General features: G+C 34.2%; 1 protein-coding gene and 1 long non-coding RNA gene across 6 annotated transcripts in view; one reads left to right on the top strand and one right to left on the bottom strand.

Annotated features, from left to right (window-relative positions):
• HLTF (helicase like transcription factor) overlaps nt 1-18,385 on the top strand; it is a 52,609-nt gene that overhangs the window by 13,923 nt on the left and 20,301 nt on the right. For 3 of the 5 annotated variants that reach the window (XM_077765873.1, XM_077765872.1, XM_077765875.1), the window contains exons 6-14: nt 348-422; nt 583-774; nt 3,672-3,767; nt 6,948-7,023; nt 8,575-8,665; nt 10,206-10,285; nt 10,371-10,412; nt 11,277-11,366; nt 14,293-14,390. In XM_077765873.1, the coding sequence (XP_077621999.1) occupies nt 348-422; nt 583-774; nt 3,672-3,767; nt 6,948-7,023; nt 8,575-8,665; nt 10,206-10,285; nt 10,371-10,412; nt 11,277-11,366; nt 14,293-14,390 (840 nt within the window). The remainder of the gene's footprint in view (nt 1-347; nt 423-582; nt 775-3,671; nt 3,768-6,947; nt 7,024-8,574; nt 8,666-10,205; nt 10,286-10,370; nt 10,413-11,276; nt 11,367-14,292; nt 14,391-18,385) is intronic. The other 2 variants (XM_077765876.1, XM_077765874.1) reach the window with 1 other exon arrangement.
• Nucleotides 10,839-17,162, bottom strand: LOC144233081 (uncharacterized). Its single transcript, XR_013335587.1, has 4 exons — nt 16,882-17,162; nt 14,146-14,298; nt 13,397-13,506; nt 10,839-11,336 (listed from the first exon to the last, which is right to left on the bottom strand). It is a non-coding gene; the product is annotated as an uncharacterized LOC144233081 (long non-coding RNA).

Raw genomic sequence — 18,385 nt, 5'->3', positions numbered from 1 at the left:
ACAGAGCATGAGCATGGGAGGGACAGAGAGGAGATACAGAATCTGAAGTAGGCTCCAGGCCCTGAGCTGTCAGCGCAGAGCCCTATGCAGGGCTTGAACTCAAAAACTGTGAGATATGAACTGAGTGGAAGTCACTCAACTGACTGAGCCGCCCAGGTGCCCCCATAGTTACCTTTTATACACAGCACGTATTCATACTGCTTTCAGTGAGCAGTGCAGCAACTCAGAGAATATTTTAAGTACCTTTTGTTATTCAAATCTTTTAATTAATTAAATGACTTGAAAACTCTGAATTAAGTGAAAATATTTTAATTGGTTTGTTTCATGTTTTTGGTTATTTGTTGTAGCTTAAAACAGAATTTGACAAATTATTTGAAGATTTAAAAGAAGATGATAAAACTCATGAAATGGAGCCAGCTGAGGTACTGAGCCAATATTTTCTATTTAAAACTATTTGGAATTTTAAAATATGCTGTGTATCTTTACAGTTTTTAGCGCAAGATCCAGTGTTTTCCAGAATCTACATGGGAAAAAAAAATGATTTGTTTTATATCTATTTAAGACATTCTTTTTGTTTTATAGGCTGTTGAAACACCGTTGCTTCCACATCAAAAACAAGCCCTAGCTTGGATGGTTTCACGGGAAAACAGTAAAGACCTTCCACCATTTTGGGAACAGCGAAGTGACTTGTACTACAACACAATTACAAATTTTTCTGAGAAGGATAGACCAGAAAATGTCCATGGAGGAATTTTAGCCGATGATATGGGTTTGGTAATTATTCTTTTCTTATTAATAAAACTTTATTTTGTAATTATGATTTTATAGAACTAATTTTGAAGTAGAGATATGAATATGTTGGTGTCAACGTGCGACTAGATTTCACTTTCAGTACGGAACAGTTTTCTCTAGGTCTTTGACTTAAAAACGAGGCTATGTTTTTTATTTTGGTTTATTCGGTTGAGGGTACAGTTAATTAGCAATAATGTTTAAACGTATTTTTCGATTTTTAAAATCAGGTAGATTGTATTTCATTTTCTTTTAAAAAAGGGAAAGATTATAATGTTACATGAAATTGTATTCTATCACAGTATTGTGATATACAGAGTGTTAAATATACATTTATGATTCCTTACATCGGCAGGTTTTATAATGAGACCACTTTTTGGTCTCACTAACTCTTAATGTTCTTAAAAATTTTTGAGAATTTCAAAGAGCTTTTTGTTTTTGTGAGTTATATCCATATTTACAGTATTAGACATTAAAACAACATTTTAATTTATTAACTTTAAAATAATAGTAATAAATTCATTACTTATTAACATAAATTACATATTTTTAAATGAAAAGGGACTGTTCTAAAACAAAAGCAGTTTTGATAAGACTGGCATTCTTTTACATTTTTGCAAATCAATTTAATGTTTGGCCTAATAAGATGAATTTTGAATTGTCCTAACTGCTTTTTCATTCAGTTGTTGTGATACCGTGTTTTGGTATAGGTACATAAAGAAGATTAGTTCTCACACAGATATGTAGTTGGGAAAAGGAAGATGATTTTAATAGCCGTTTTAGATAATACTTATAATTCTTTGATATAGCAGTGAAATTAGGCAAATATTAGATGATCAAAGGTTAGCAGTAAAAATGTGGAACTTAAAAATGGTATTAGTGAGCTTTTTGACTCTGTTCCATTAAAATCCATGGGTTTAGCTTGACCATTGAACAGATATTTTACTCATGCATACTTTTGTAACATCAGGCATTGCTAATTTAGAAAATATTCGTTTATTGAGTTATACAGATTTGCCAGATGTTAATGCATTTCATTGTATAGAATCAAAAGTTTATATTCTTTGGTATTACTGATGATCATATTAGGCATTTATATTTTGAGAAGCTGCCTGTGCTCATGGTGTCAGATACAAGTTTTCCAACATTCTAATTTTTGCTTGAAAGTTCAGATCTTACCATTAACAACAAATCTGTTAATTATCTTCCCTTGAAGATAGCCTTTGTTCATTTTTCAAGAAAATGTCTACCAATCAGTCATGAATAACTGGTGTTGGTCATTCTTTCAAGTGGAAATAGTGATGCATGAAAAAGTGATGATGCATGGTGGTGCATGGTGGCTAGTTGAGGTTGTAACTTAAGTTTCACAAGTAATTTTTTTTAGATAACCCTCTCATATTTTGGTGTGCAGCAGCAGAAGTATTTTATTTGTACTTCCCATCTTATCATACAGAATATTAAAAAGGTGTGTACTCGAGGCAAGATTTAATAAAAATTCACGGGTACTGTTTCATCAAGAATATTCTTATAGAGCATTCTTTTTTTTTTTTTAATATTTTTATTTATTTCTAGGGGGGAGAGAGAGAGAGACAGCTTGAGCAGGGGAGGGTCAGAGAGAGAGAGAGACAGACTCTGAAAAGGCTCCAGGCCCTGAGCTGGCAGTCAGCACAGAGCCCAACGCGGGGCTCGAACCCACGAACCGTGAGATCATGACCTAAGCGAGTCGGACGCTTAACCGATTAAGCCACCCAGGCGCCCCTCTTATAGAGCATTTTTAAAATGAAACTGGCATTTTTTTTAGCTGTATGTGGCAGCTAAAAATACAAGGTATAATGTAGTGCCAACTGCTTTGTTTCATGCTAAGGCCTTAGCAGTTTTACCCACAACTCCCTTTTGTGGCATTACTAAAGATATAACAGAAATAATGTCTTAGTAGTATTATGAAGATAGATTTGAGGGCACATACACACTCCTGAGAGGTCCTGGGAAATCTCAGGGCCTGTGGACTACACTTAGAAAACTGCTGCCTTAACTATTTTAAAATTGTCAGAGTTCTTTCTGTCTTACTAATTATAAATTCAGCTATGGAAAATAATGAAGGGTTACGTGTTTCTGTTTAAAAATGCCAAAGAAGGGGCACCTGGGTGGCTTAGTCGGTTAAGCGTCCGACTTTCGCTTAGGTCATGATCTCGCGGTTCGTGGGTTCGAGCCCCGCGTCGGGCTCTGTGCTGATTGCCAGCTCAGAGCCTGGAGCCTGTTTCAGTCTGTGACTCCCTCTCTCTCTGATCCTCCTCTGCTCACGCTGTCTCTCTCTCTCTCCTAGAAATAAATAAAACATTTTTTTAAAAAAAAAAAAAAAAGAAAAATGCCGAAGAAATACCATGTCCTTTATGCATTATTGATAAGTTATAGCTTTTAAGTCTTGTAGTTATCTTTAAATGCAACAATAAAATGATTATATCATGTGCATATTGCAATTACTTATCATTTTAAATTAGCTCTGAGCTACATGGCAAGCAAATAGCTGTAGTTTCATGGTAAAGTTATTAGTTCAGGATTGTAAATGTAAATGTAAAATGTAAAATGTAAATGTAAAATCTTGGAACAGCAATCACTTAATAGAATGACATTTTTCCGGGAAGCTTATAGTATTTTATGGAGTAAACCATTTAATAATTTTTAGTAATAACAGTGTGGGAAGGTATTTCCTAATCAACAAAATACTTTTATTAACACATCAATTATTTACTACAGTAGTATGTTTCTGTGGCCTTGAATGCTATATGATATTTGCTTACTTGATTTTAAATTGGTTTTGGAATGGTCTCTGGTCATCTGAGTTTCAGAATCTGACCGTTTGTCTTTTAAAAACATTTTTAAAGGGCAAAACTTTGACAGCCATTGCAGTAATTCTTACCAACTTCCATGATGGCAAACCTCTTCCTGTTGAAAGAATTAAAAAAAGTCAACTGAAGAAGGTAAAGTAGTAGAGTGTTTTTTCTGAAGTCTCTGGTTCATTATAAGACCTTTTAATTTTATCGTTAAAAAGTAATTTGCTAATTGATAATATCCAGTGTTTTCAGAGAAGCAATGAAATGCCTCTCTTATGTGTTACTGATAAGAGTGAAAATTGGGCACTAAATTGTTGAGGGTAATTGGGTAATATATGTCAAGAATCTTAAAAGTGTTTTAATTTGTGGTTCAGTAATGTCATTTCAGAGAAACTATCTAAGGAAGTTACTAGAAATACATTTTTTAAGAGATTTAAAAAAATGCACATTTCCCCCCGAACCCAAGCGTTATTTTAAAGCCAGAAAAGAAACTTTCAATAAGGTAACAGTTATGTTAATAAATCATCATAAAATTTAATATTAGGGACAACTACAAAACCCTAGTTTTGAAGAATACTTATTTATTAATGATATTTTTTAATTAAAAAAAAAAAGGCCAGGCGTACATTTGTTAGTTGAGTCTTTATTTAGGAAAGGCATATTTATGTATATCTGAATGTAGCCACACAGTGATAATTATGTACTAGTGATGATAACATGGGTGACTTTCTTGATATTTAATTTGTATATATTTTTATATATGGCATAGAAATACAACATGTTTATATTTAATTTCTAAGAATTAAAAAAAATTTTTTTAATGTTTTTATTTATTTCTGAGAGAGAGACAGCGTGAGCAGGGGAGGGTCAGAGAGAGAGGGAGACACAGAATCCGAGGCAGGCTCCAGGCTTTAAGCTAGCTGTCAGTAGAGAGTCCGATGTGGGGCTCGAACCTACAAACCATGAGATCATGACCTGAGCCGAAGTCGGACGCTTAACCGACTGAGCCACCCAGGCGCCCCTAATTTCTAAGAATTAAAAGTGAATTAGTTTTATGGGAAAAATAAATGTTACTAGAATGAAACAATTATTTTTCATTCTCAGATGAAAATTCAAAGAACTTAAAGTAGGAAATAACTGAGAAAATGGTATATGCAAAATACCTCTTTTTTGGCTTTTTAAAGTTTTTTTATAGTTTTTTTTTTTAAAGTTTATTGAGAGAGAGCAGGGGAGGGGCAGAGAGAGAGGGAGATAGAGAATCCCATACAGGCTCTGTATTAACAGAGCTAACAGCACAGATCCTGACGTGGGGCTCAAACCCACAAACCATGAGATCATGACCTGAGCCAAACCTAAGAGTTAGACACTTAACGGACTGAGCCACCCAAGCACCTGTAATTCTTTAGAGAGGCTGCGTATCAGTTTCCTGCCACTGCATATTGAGAGTCTGTTTATTAATTCTGTACTTAGTTGCATTTCCTTCTTTGTACTCTTATTGGGAGTTTAACTCCGTTGTGTGATTCAGCTGCTTACCATGAGTAGTTTGATGCTTTACATCCTGTTCTTCCTACATTTGGTTATTAAAACAGAAGAACAGCACCTAAGACTACTGACAGCCTCAGTAGCAATTAACAGCTTAAAAAAATTATTNGCATGTATTTAAGGAAATGTGTTTAAGCAGGAAGGTTTTAGGATATTTAGTGTGCCACATTCTTTAAAATTGAGGCTGAAAAATGTGATTTCCAGCTAAGAATTTATTGCAACAAAAATTAAGATTACAGAGTAAAATGTCACTGATTTAAGTTAAGTTCCATTAGATTGGAGTGTAGTATGATTTAATAGGATGGACTTCGTAGGCTTACTTTTGAACTGTAAAGAAAAAAACTTGCTAAGCAAAATCATTTAATATAAAAGAGTAACATCCTTTATTTTGGATGAACCTCTAGGTTCTTTTTTGCATGTTGTTAAATATAAATGGTTGTACTAATTATTGAAGAAGACTAGGTAGAAGATTTGATAAGAAGCATTTTTAACATCAGTTTCTTGTAATGGGTGTTGTAAATAAGTGATGAATCACTAAAATCTACACCTGAAAATAATATTACATTGTATGTTAACTAACTGGATTTTAAATTAAAAACTTGGTGAAAAAAAGTCCATTTGTCTAGCTTGTAAGGGAAAAAGAAAAGTGTAATACTGCTATAATAAAAATGACAACTTTGGGCTGCAGTATATCATATATTTAATATTTAATAATGGCTATGCAATCTTAAATAATAAATGTTTGACATTGATTCAAGTAAAAATATCCTGAGCTCTGAGAAAAAAGTAAAAATTTGATTATCGAAAATAATTCCTCTATTTAAATTTTTCTACATTTTACATGTTACATTTTAGATTTTCGATTTATTTAGATTTATACCATTAGAAGGGGATGGATCTTTTCAACTACGTTTTTAGTGAAACTTAACTCTGATTGGGATTTTATAAGATGTTTCAAGTTGTATTTTTTTTTAAACTAGACTCAAACTATCCATTCTTAGCCCTGATCTCAGCAGAAATTACTTTTTATTCCTGTCCCCCAGTTCTAATCTCTATCACTATGACTTTGTCACCTGTCTTTCTTTTTCAACCGGAAGAATTAAATTCAAACGCTACACAATCATTAAGTCAAGAATTAAAGATTGGAGGAACCCTGCCCTATTAGAATCATTTAAAAGTATTTTTACAAAGAAGTATAAAATTATACTTTTACAGAAGTTTTTGTGCTCATGTCTACATTGATACATTTTGAAACAAAGGGATGTACATGAAGGGTAAAAGAAAAAGTCAGAGCTGGCAAGAAAATCCTCAGTAGAGTATGATAGGAGGTACTCTAGGATCTGTTCCATTTCATCTACCCACCCTGGGCATTCCAAAGAATAAAGATGGCAATAAGGGTCTCATTAAAAATCAGTTATTTACTGAGTAGGGACTCTTGGTTTGAAAGTTCATAGTCTGAGAATTCCTTTTAAATCTAAAATAAGTTCCATTTCACAAGTGTTTCTTACAGTAATGAATATGCTATTTATAATTGAGTTTTGTTATTTGTATTTCTTTTGAACAGATAAAGACCAACTAGTTTTCTCTTTTGAGATACTTGTGAAAAAATTTTTAATCCATTTATTTTTCCTTGTCACTTAATGCATCTCCCCCCATTGCTCCAGAATGAGATAGCAATATAAGTGATCTTTATTATGTAAAGCAAAGCAGTATAAAATAGGATGCATTTTAAGTTTATTTAAAACTGACAGCAGTGCTTTGTAAGAAATATGCCTTTTCATCCAGGAGTGTAATGTTAACGATCAAACAGTGAAACTTGGAGGAAACAATACCAGTGAAAAGGCAGATGGACTAATCAAAGGTAAAGTTTACTTTTGAACCATGACCCATATTTGATTTAAATTTTTCCAGTTTGATGATGTAATTCAAGCTCTGGCTTTGTAATATACAAAAATTTTAGATCTTTTTTTCTAAAAATCTCATGAGAACTAATAGAAAAATTTCATCAAGGAGGTCATGATGGAATTGGGTGTTTGTACACCAGTCAGAGAAGCTAAGGGAGAACATTTTTGTTTGAGAAAAAAATTTCATGAAAGGACAGTAAAAACAAAAGAACACCAACATAAAACCTATTTTGTTCTGGGACCTAAGAGTAATTTATGGTAATTATAATGTAATATGCATGAATAACAGATAATGATAGAAAGATAGGTTAGAGCCAAATTCTGAAGTTAGAGGAGAAATGAAAAGAGATCTCTGGATTTATCAGTTGAATAGCTGGTGTAGCTGTTATTGACCTTCACAAAATTAATTTCTTTTTTTAAATTTTTTTACATCTTTATTTTGAGAGATAGAGACAGTGAGCGGGGAAGGGGCAGAGAGAGAGGGAGACAGAATCTGAAGCAGGTTCCAGGCTCTGAGCTGTCAACACAGCCCAACGTGGGGCTCGAACCCATGGACGTGAGATCATGGCCTGAGCTGAAGTCGGATGCTCAACTGACTGAGCCACCCAGGAGCCCCAACACAAAATTAATTTCTTGAAGATCAGTTAGAGCAGAGCAAAACTGAAACTATTTTAAGATAGTAGGTGAAGAATTGGAAATAACAGTTGTATGTCGTTATGTATTTTGCTAAGTATGAAATAGGAGAAATGGAAAAATCGTTGGGGATGAAGGCAGAATTGAGGGTTACTTTTTTGCAGGAGGGAGCATTATGAAAGAAATCCATGGGTAAGAGGTTTGGGGTATAGTGGAGAGAATAATTTTTAGGTCTCTTGCGGGGGTAGGGCAGTGAGACCGAGAGCATAGACAGGTGAGTTAGCATTAGAAGGAAAGGAAATAAGGTTGATGGAAAATAAAGATAACTGAAGGAATTTTAAAGCGGTAGAAAAATTGGGATTATAGAAGATGGCAATTGATTTTCTTTGAAGGTTAAGTAGGTCATCACATAGGAGTCCCAGGAGTTAAGAATCTAGGCAAAGGATCCAGTATGGTATAGACCATTGTGGTGAGTAGGTAGGGAGCCTGTGTGATATATAAAAGAGTTGCTAAGTGACACAAGCAATAGCTGAGATTTGAAAATGTAAATTGTAATGCCACCTATTTTTTGTTCATGTTTTTCCAGCAGCGCTTAGCTGCCTTGGTGTACAACAGGAAATTCAGCCAGCCAGTTTGGGAATTGGCTGGATGACTACAGGGGAAAGACTGGGTACAAGAAATTGAAGGTATTTTTTAGTGAGAATATGCTATATTTAAAAACAAGTAGAGAGAATAGCTGTCTAATTGAAAGAACAGGAATGAAGATATTAAGAAAGTTGAACTATGGAGTTGGAAAACCAAGGTTTTAAAGGATACTTGTAGTCAATATAATTTACTAATACTCTGTATATTTGTCCTTTTCTTTGAAATGAAAGGATCTAGATATAGTGGAGAACCCAGTATTTCAGATGTCAAGGGAAAGAATAAATATCCCAAGTCAGAATTGTCTAGCTCCCGCCCCAAAAGGTAAACTTTGTTATGGTTTGATTGTATGCAATATTTGTTTAAATTCTTTCTCCATTTTCTTATATATAGGAGAGAGATAAGACCAATATTTCAGTTGTATAGTTCTTTCAAATTCATTCTGTTACTTAAAACTGCCAAAATCATTGTTACTTAGACAGGTAGGTATTCTCATTTTATAGATGAAGAAAAGTGATACCAATCTATAAAAGAAGTGAATTGGTAGTTTTTATTAATCACTTGCCTTTCTACCACTTTCTTTTCTGTTGTTTAACATAGGAACTAAATTTTAGCTTCCAAGTTTTTTTGTTTTTGTTGATTTGGAAAGAGTTTTCCTTAGATTTTCAGGAGATAAAAACAGACAGCTATTTATTAAATGACTTGATAAAAGCATTCTGCTCATCTCAGTTCTTTCTGTCTTCACCTTTAGTAGAAATAAGATGTGATGAAGTTATTTATGGAGACTATTGTATTAATGTATACTAGAGGGAGAGAGAATTTGAATAAAGCACATACTGCTCCTCTGATGTTAACTCAAATCTGTTAACTTTATAAGTCTAATTTACACTCTGAAATAGGTCTAAATGACTTTTTTTTTGTTTTGTATTGTCTGCCATTAATATCTGCCGATGTGATTTCAAATCTGAGTCTCTGTTAGCTAGTCCAATAAAGATCTCAAAACTGGGGCTTTTAATTATTTTCTTCATTAATACCTGTCTTACACTGAGCACAAAATCGGGGTTCAGTTTCTCATCTAGATCTCAAGTCTTACAATTCTTAGCTGACCATGAGCCTGAGAATAGCACTGTTAGGTTGACCAGATAAGATTAAAGGACATGGAAATAATAATAAAGAGGACATGGGATAAACTAGTAACCAATATATATGATACTTTATACATGTATGTTTATTGTATGACAGGCATTATTTTAAGGGGGTTACATATAGTGTAACAAATTTTATCCTATGAAGTGAATCATATTTTTACTCATATTTTCCAAATGAGGCATAGATGAATATTAAACAACTTGCCTAAAGTCACATAGCAAATAAGTAGCTGAATGGGAATTTAAATATAGGCAGCCTTGACTCCAGAGTCCATGATTTCTAGGAACTTAATCACTGTAATGTACTTTTCTATACAAAATACATAAAATTTTTCATTGCGAAAGAATTATATTTTTGCCTCTTAGCTCATTTTACTGGAATTATTTTCTTTGATAAGAGTTATTCTTAGTTCTGGTTTTATATAGATGTTTTGTTTGAATTAGTGAATATTAAATGCAGTCTTAAAATGACGACTAGAATGTTTACTTTTTCAAATTTAGTAATAGTGGTACTGCATTTTGCATATAAATGTATCTGGTTATGAGAGTAAAATGCTTTTTAGGAAATTTTACTTTCATTTGTCAGATTTTTCTTGATTTAAAAAAAAATAATAAATAGGCAACATAGGAGCATTGTACTGCTTTTATTAAACCTTATGTTTTCATATCTCATTTTATTTCGGTTTGATAAAAAATTCATGTATACTTTATTTTAGAAGAAAAACTGTTGTCCAGTATATTGAAAGCAGTGATTCAGAAGAAATTGAAGCAAGTGAATTGCCACAGAAAATGAAAGGTAATGTGAAATGGATTTAATTTGATAATGTGTCTTATATTCTAATTTCCTAGTGTGACCATTTTTATATTTGGTTTTGTTGTAGGCAAATTGAAAAATTTACAGTCTGAGACTAAAAGAGTAAAAGGTATGTATATATATCTTCGTATATGAAATCTGCTCTTAAAGATTATTAAAGTAAAACTCCATAGGTTTTTATCTCTCTAGCTTAGAATTTTTTAACAACAGATCTTAAACCTGACTGCTATTCACATTTGAACTGTTCCATCGAACTTGTCAAGGGTGGCAAATGAATGAGGCAGATTGAAAGATTATTTTCAAATTAAAATCTAAGAGAAATATTTAAACTAACTTATAAAATGACTTCAATAAAACCTTATTTGTGTGTGTATATATATATATGTGTATATATATAAATATATAAAAATTATACTTACAAAAGTTGGGTGGGAGAGCATCTTCTGGGTAATACTGGAAGTTCATGTTGTCATACAGATGTAAAAATAACCAGTCTCATTACTTTTACCTGTTACTTTAAAATGTAACTCTTTATTTTTCTTTTCTTGTAAATCAGATCATATCCTATTCCTAATTAGTTGAGAAATTGTATTGCATTTGGAAAATAACTCATTACCACCAACTGATCTGAAAATTTCGTAGTCTCGTCATTAGAAGTCAAACCTCTGTTTCCTTGAAAATATTCTTCCACCTGGAATCTGATTCACTTTGCATATGGCTGCTCCTACTTTAACATCTCAAGAGAAGTATCACTTTTTGATAAGTGACTGTGTATTCCTTCTCTGAATTGGAATGATATGCTTAGTGTCAGAGAGGCCACCAGATATTTTGTTTTTATGTAGTAGTGTAAGCTCTTAAGATCTAGAATGTGGAAGTGGTATTTCCATTTACAGTCCTCAGGTGGTACCTATACCTAAGCACAAGGGAGAATTCATTTTCCAATATCTTAATGATTCTGTGGTTTTTACTTCAGCAGGATGTTCTAAGGTTAAAGAAGATGCAGAATTTGCATGTGCACTTATTTCATCTACCCCTGCAACAAAAAGGAGAATGTTGAAAAAAGGTCAGTAAATCCCATGGTTTTTTAATCTTTTGTTTTTCTGTTTTTCACTGCAAAAAAATGTTTTTTTAAGGTTTTTTAATTTATTTCAGAGAGAGAGAGAAATAGCGTGAGCAGGGGATGGTCAGAGAGAGAGGGAGACACAGAATCTGAAGCAGACTTCAGGCTCTGAGCTAGGCATCAGCACAGAGCCCGATGCAGGACTTGAACCCACGAACTATGTGATTGTGACCTGAGCCGAAGTTGGACACTTAACCGACTGAGCCACCCAGGCGCCCCTTACTGCAAAAAAATTTTAATGACTAAAGTTATAAGAACAGGGTACAAGAAGTTTAAAAAGAAAAGAAAACATTACAGAATCCTGTTGTTCTCGGAAGTGCATGTTCATTTGTTTTTCCTTCTAATACCTTTTCTTAATTCTGTTTATTTTAGGTCAAAGATATGATAGAAAGAGGTCTTTTACTCAAAGCAGAAATGTTTTCTACTAAAGGCCCAGAGCAATTGATGGCTTTTTATTTTTTTATTAAAATATTTATTAATGTTTATTTTGAGAGAGAGTGCATGTCTGCAAGGGAAGGGCAGAGAGAGGGAGAGAGAGAATCCCAAGCAGGCTCCACTCTGTCAGTGAGGAACCCTATGTGGGGCTCAGTCTCATGAACCAAACTGTGACATCATGACCTGAGCTAAAATCAAGAGTTGGATGCTTAACTACCTGAGCCACCCAGGTGCCCCTTGATGGCTCTTTAAAACCTGATTTAATTTGAATTCCTTTAAATTGTATATTCAGTTCTTGGTATGAGTAGAATTTGTTTTTCACTTATGAATGTTAGTGACCTTTATTATTATTTTATATTTTGTAATTCGTAGGAAAACACTGTGTAAGACTCTAAATATTTGAGATGGACAGAGATTGATCTCTAGGGTTAAGGAGATCTGGGATGAGTTTTTATATCTCTGTGCCTTAATCTCCTCTGTTTTACATGTTGGGGATACACCAGACAAAAGTCTGTTTTCATGGAGCTAATGTCTAATGATGGGGAAACATAAATAAGTGAACACATAACTTGAAATAATAAGCATTATGAATAAAATTAAGGAGGACACTGAGATAAAGAATGATGAAAGGGACCTGTTAAAGTGGTTATTTGACCCAACACAGAATGATATTGGTCTAAGACAGGAATGTAAAATAGGGGTGTCTGGATGACTCAGTTGGCTCAGGTCATGATCTCACAGTCATGGGATCAAGCGCCCCTCGGGCTCCATGCTGAACGTGGAGCCTGCTTGATATTTTCTTTCCTCTCTTCTCCCCTGCTCCTGTGCACATGTGCTGCTCTCTCTCTCTCAGAAATAAATAATCTTAAAAAAAAAAAAAAAAGGAATAAAAAATAATAGGCATTTTAAGTAAGAATACTCTGGACCCTAATTTTAGAAATTTTAAGAAATGTGGAATTTTCTGTTGAGATAGAATTAAGATAGAATTTGGATAGAATTAAGTTCACACGCAGAAAGTTTCTTCTCTTTGCAGGCACATAGCCATAATAATAGAAGAGAAACTTTAAAAAATCATAGCTGTGAAAAAAATAAGCATATTTCTGGAAGAAAAACAGAATAGAAACTAAAAATCAGTGAGTGGAGACAGAAGTGATATGGTAGACAGTGCTTTCAAAAATAAGACACAAAAAACAGGAAAAATTGATGAAATTCTACTACATCTTAAATTTCCATGCATCAAAGTGCACCATAAATGAGGTAAAAAATGATAAGACTGAAGAAGATATTTCTGGTAAGTATAACTTAAAGAAGATCAGCATTTCAAATGTGTAAAGAAACCTATACAAATCCATTAGAAAAAGACAATCCAGTAGGAGAATAGCCACCAAGAATACAAATGTACATTCCAAAGAAAGAAAACACCAATAAACCAATAAACATGGGAAAGATACGCAAATTCAGTCATTGGGGAAATCAGATTAAAGAAAGAGAGAGATACTATCTCACCCATTATATTTACAAACATTTAAAAATCTCACAGTGCCAAGTGTAGGCAGGATTGTGCAGCAACAGGAACTCTCAGGTACTGTGGAGTATAAATTACCATGCTGAGCAATTGGGTCCAAAATAATGAAGATAGATAAATCACCTAGGATGCATGAAAAAAAGTTCTTACTGCGTTATTTTAGAAAAATGTTAGAAATAATGTAAATACTGTCCTGTAGAGAATGGAAAATAAAATTGTAGCGTGTCCTTTCATAGACTGCCTGAGTATCCTGTCAGCATGGCAGCTGGCTTCCTCCAAAGGGAGTGATCAAAGAGAGAGAGGGAGAGAGGGAGAAACTTAATCTCAAAAGTGATATACCACCACTTTTGCCATATCCCTAGTAGAGTGTGGGAGGGTACCATGTGAGGTTGTGACTTTTAGAAAGTGGATATTATTGGGGGCCATCTTGGAGTCTGTTAATGTTATCACACTAACTATAGCACAGATTCCAAAATCTACATAGAACAAATGTTATTTTGGGGTGCCTGGGTAGCGCCTTCCCCACTCATGCTCTGTTTCTGTCTCAGTAAATAAACATAAAAAATTAAAAACAAAACAAAACAAATGTTATCTTAACTATGAATAACAAGTGCATATTAGGAAATATTCCAGACTTTTCCATGTGCCCCACAGTTCTCTACCTCCTCCCACAAGTAATCACTGTCTAGATTGTAGTTTTTTTTTTTAAGTGACAAGTTAAAAAATAATAAATTGACAAGGTAAGAATCTAGTTCCTCTTACTTCATCATGACTGGAAACAGAAGTCCATCTGCTTCATTTTAATTCTTCCTAATTACTCTTCATAGAAGCACATGTTGCCATCTCTTTGTTAACTTCATATATATGAGAAAAAAGCTAAAGCCTGTTTCAAATGATTCACTCTTTCAGGAGCGTCTGCAGTGGAGAGTTCAAAGAAAACCGATGTTGAAGAGAGACCAAGAACAACACTGATCATCTGTCCACTTTCTGTGTTAAGCAACTGGATTGTAAGTCTTCATAGCCTTTTAAAATGTGACACAATTTATGTTTTAGTTTTCATCATGTAAAGTATTTTGTTAAAGTCATTCATTGGGGGAAATATGTTCGGTCAGCACTTTAGGTCTAAGTCAAAATAATCGTTATGTGAATCGAGGTTTTACTTGCTGAACTGAAGTCATTCTTTTTTGAAGATGTATGGTAGAGAAAGAAACATTATTAGTTGTTATTATAAGATTTGGTTTATACTTCTTCCTTGCCATTTCTGTCCCCCAAGGGGAAAGGTATATAATTTTAAGATTCCACTATGTTTATGAATTATCAAAACTTTCCTAAGAACTACACTAGCAATAACTTTTGTTTATATAACCACTTATAGCATTTAGTGAACTCCTGTGTACTCAGTTTTCCCTAAGCTCTTCTCATAGATTTTCTCATTTAGTCCTCACAACTATTATTCTCATTTTCCTGGTGACCAAATTGAAGCAGAGAAATTCAGGAACTTGCCTAAGATCATCCAGCTAATAAATGATGGAGCCAAGATATAGTCTCCAACATACTAATTCTAGAGCCTGTGCTTTTAAGGCTACTCACCAGAAAATTTTTTTTCTCCCAGATTGCTTTTCTATTCTGAAACATTACACTGGAATAGAACCTCTTTAATGTGTTATGTATAAGGAGCAGCTTGGTTGTGTTTTCTTTCCAGTTTGAGCTTCAAGCTGCATATTATAATGAAATAATGACTATAGGAAGCATTGTGAACATAAAGACCACTGGATGTGAACTTCTATTCTTGCCATGTCCAAGGTTTTTTGCATCTCTCCTGGCCTTTTCTCCTCTAATCTCAGAGGTGGAAGAGGTCCTCCTCTTTGTAAGACCATTATCTTAGTCTATACATTGGATCTCAGCTCTTTCCACCTTTGCATTTTATCTTTTTCTCTTTGCCTCTGTTATTTAGTTTCTTCCCACTGGCTTTTTTATGAAACATACTCAGATCTTATTCATTTTTAAATACTTCCTCTTGGAGTGCCTGGATGGCTCAGTCGGTTAAGCAACCAACTTCGGCTCAGGTCATGATCTCACGGTTTGTGGGTTCGAGCCCCGTGTCAGGGTCTGTGCTGACAGCTCAGAGCCTGGAGCCTGCTTCAGATTCTGTGTCTCCCTCTCTCTGCCCCTCCCCTACTCATGTTCTGTCTCTCTTTCCTTCAAAAATAAATAATCTCTAAAAAAATTTTTTTTTAAATACTTCCTCTTGATTATATCTCACCTCTAAGTTGCTGCTCTTATCCTTTCCATCTCTGTCATACCTTTTGGGATTTAATTTCCACTTTGTGCTTTTACTTGCTACTTAGCCTGTAATCTGGCTTTTGCCATTTATTCTCAAATTTTCTTTGGAAAAGATTAGTAGTAGTTGTCTAATTGTCAATCCTGTGCCTCTTTATTTTCTTCTTGACTTTTATGTATTCTTGCCTTCTTCGGTTCTTGTCTTTTTATTATAAGTTTTTGGTGTATATATATACATATATATATATACACATACATACATATATATATGTATATATATATATATTTTAAAAATACACCTTTTTCTGATTAGTGTGTCAATTTTCCTCTTAGGACCAGAGTGAGGTTTAGCTTCCTCTTGCTCTTTTTTTTTTAATTCCAACAATACTATTCTGTGTCTTTTGAGATGTAGTCCATTGTGGGAAGGACAGTACACAGGTACTAAAATGACAGTTTTAGGGTGAGGTTTATGAGTATTAATGGAAGTGTAAACAAACTGTGAGTCTTTAAGAGCTTGGGTTTGGGATACGTATTTTAAAAAGGCTGATCAGTATTTCATTATAATTTTATATTTGGAAAACAGCAAAACTTTTGATGATATAAAATTTGGAAAGGAAGCTTTGGCAAAGACTTGCCTACTGAGATTTGGAAAAAACTGGTTTCTAAGGGAATGAGGACTGGTTGGGCATATATGGAATCCTGGCCAAGAATTAGAATTTTGCACTCTCTCAATAGGCTACTCTCTTCCTAGGCCCCAAGTAATTGACTTAGCACTCTAATGAGTAGGCTAGAACTACCTTATCATCTATTTGTTGTCTTCACATATGGGAAAGAATCCAGTTAAGCTGTAAGATACCATCACACTTTCATCACATACTTATTCTGGATATGTGGACAAGTTACTTATCCTCCCAATAGAAAATGAGACAATACCTATTTTATTCATACATAACACTTAGCACAGTGACTAGAAACTCAATACTATAGTTCTTTTTTTCCAGTTAATTTTTTTCTATTTCAGTTCTAGTCCTTCCACAAATAACGTTCTTTTCCATTTCAAAGCAGCCCATTGATTCAGTTTTCTATTGATTCTTTTTCTTTTCCACCAGATTTCTTAATAAAATTCTCTACATTTTCACTTTTACTCTTTCATCTTTTATCCTCTTTTCTTAGTATTTATTCCTTTACTATTTCAGGTATCATTTTTTTTTTTCTCACCTCAGAGTAGTCTGTTTTTGGCTCTCACACCCTCTATAGTAACTGTGCAGGCCTTCAGTGACCTCATTGTTGCCATGTCCACTGAGTTCCCGGTTTCTTTTTCTCTGCTCTCACTTTATTTTTCTTTTTACAGCATTTTGTTCTGTTTTATTTTGTAAGAAATCTGTAGGTCAGTGAAGAACCTGATGTCGTGCTCAAACTCCCAAAACCATAAGATCATGTATGACCTGAGCCAAAATCAAGAGTCAGATGTTTAACCAACTGAACCACGCAGGTGCCGTTAAACCTTTTTCAGAGAGAGGGAATGAACATAAATTACAAGTTAAAAATTGATCTTGTATTCCTTCTTGAAATTTTGTTACTTTTCCTCTCTCCACCTTGTTCAATTTTGTCGCTCCCCCAGGTTTCTGACCACTGCTTTTCTCCCATGGTTTCCATCTAGTCAGCCTTTCTCCCCTGCTTAAAGCATGGTATCTTTTTTGAAGTACTAGGAAAAGTTTTAAGGGAACCTACATTTACTTAAACAAGATTCAAATTATTTAAGCGTCCGACTTCAGCTCAGGTCATGATCTCACGGTTCATGGGTTCGAGCCCCATGTCGGGCTCTGAGCTAGCTGTCAGCACAGAGCCCGACGTGGGGCTTAAACCCCTGAACCGTGAGATCATGACCTGAGCCGAAGTCAGATGCTTATCCGACTGAGCCACCCAGGCACCCCTGGAATATTTTAAATCCTATCTTAGTAGAAACAGAGGTCGACTGTTTAAATACTGTCATTTTGTAGGCTCTGCCCCAACCTTCTTTTCTCTTTATGCATGTTCTTAGACAATCTTATACATTCCTATAATTTCATGTACTGTCTGCTGATAACTTTATAAAGTCCATCTCTACATTGTATTACAGGCCAATACTTAAATATTCAGAGTATACATCTCTAGTGAGACATTCTGTAGTGGCCAAAAATTTTAAATGTCTAAAATAATAATACTTATTATTTCTCATTTTTACACCTGCTTTCCCCTCTTTTTCAACTTCCTTATATCTTTATCACACACTTCTTCTAGGCACTCACTTTAAGTATTAAGGGCTTCTTTTTTTTTCTTATTCCATATTTATGAGTCGTCAAGTCCCATCAGTCTCTTTTTTTTGGTATCTTTCTTTCACACCTGTCCTTTCTATTCTGTTTTTACTTCTGACATTCTGGTTTAGGGCTTTGTCATCTCTCACCTAAGAGTGAGAGCTTTGTCTCTCTGGTGTTCTTTTCCCCCCAATCTAATCATGATTTTCTTTTTCCTGCTCAGTCTGTCAGACATTGTTTTCAGGATTAAAAAAAAAAAAATCAAGTGTTTTAAATTGATCATTAAATTTAAATGATTAAGAGAGGGCAGGGACTAGGTCTTATTTTTCTTTTTAGCTATACCGCCTTTCTGGTTCATAACCTGGCCAGTAGTAGGCCTGTGATAAATGAGTAAAAGTAGATACGGTGCTTGAACCTCTGCCTACATT

This window comes from Crocuta crocuta, unplaced genomic scaffold (genome assembly GCF_008692635.1).
Source record: "Crocuta crocuta isolate KB4526 unplaced genomic scaffold, BGI_CrCroc_1.0 scaffold54, whole genome shotgun sequence".
Lineage (NCBI taxonomy): Eukaryota > Metazoa > Chordata > Mammalia > Carnivora > Hyaenidae > Crocuta > Crocuta crocuta.
This window is presented reverse-complemented; position numbering and strand designations above follow the sequence as displayed.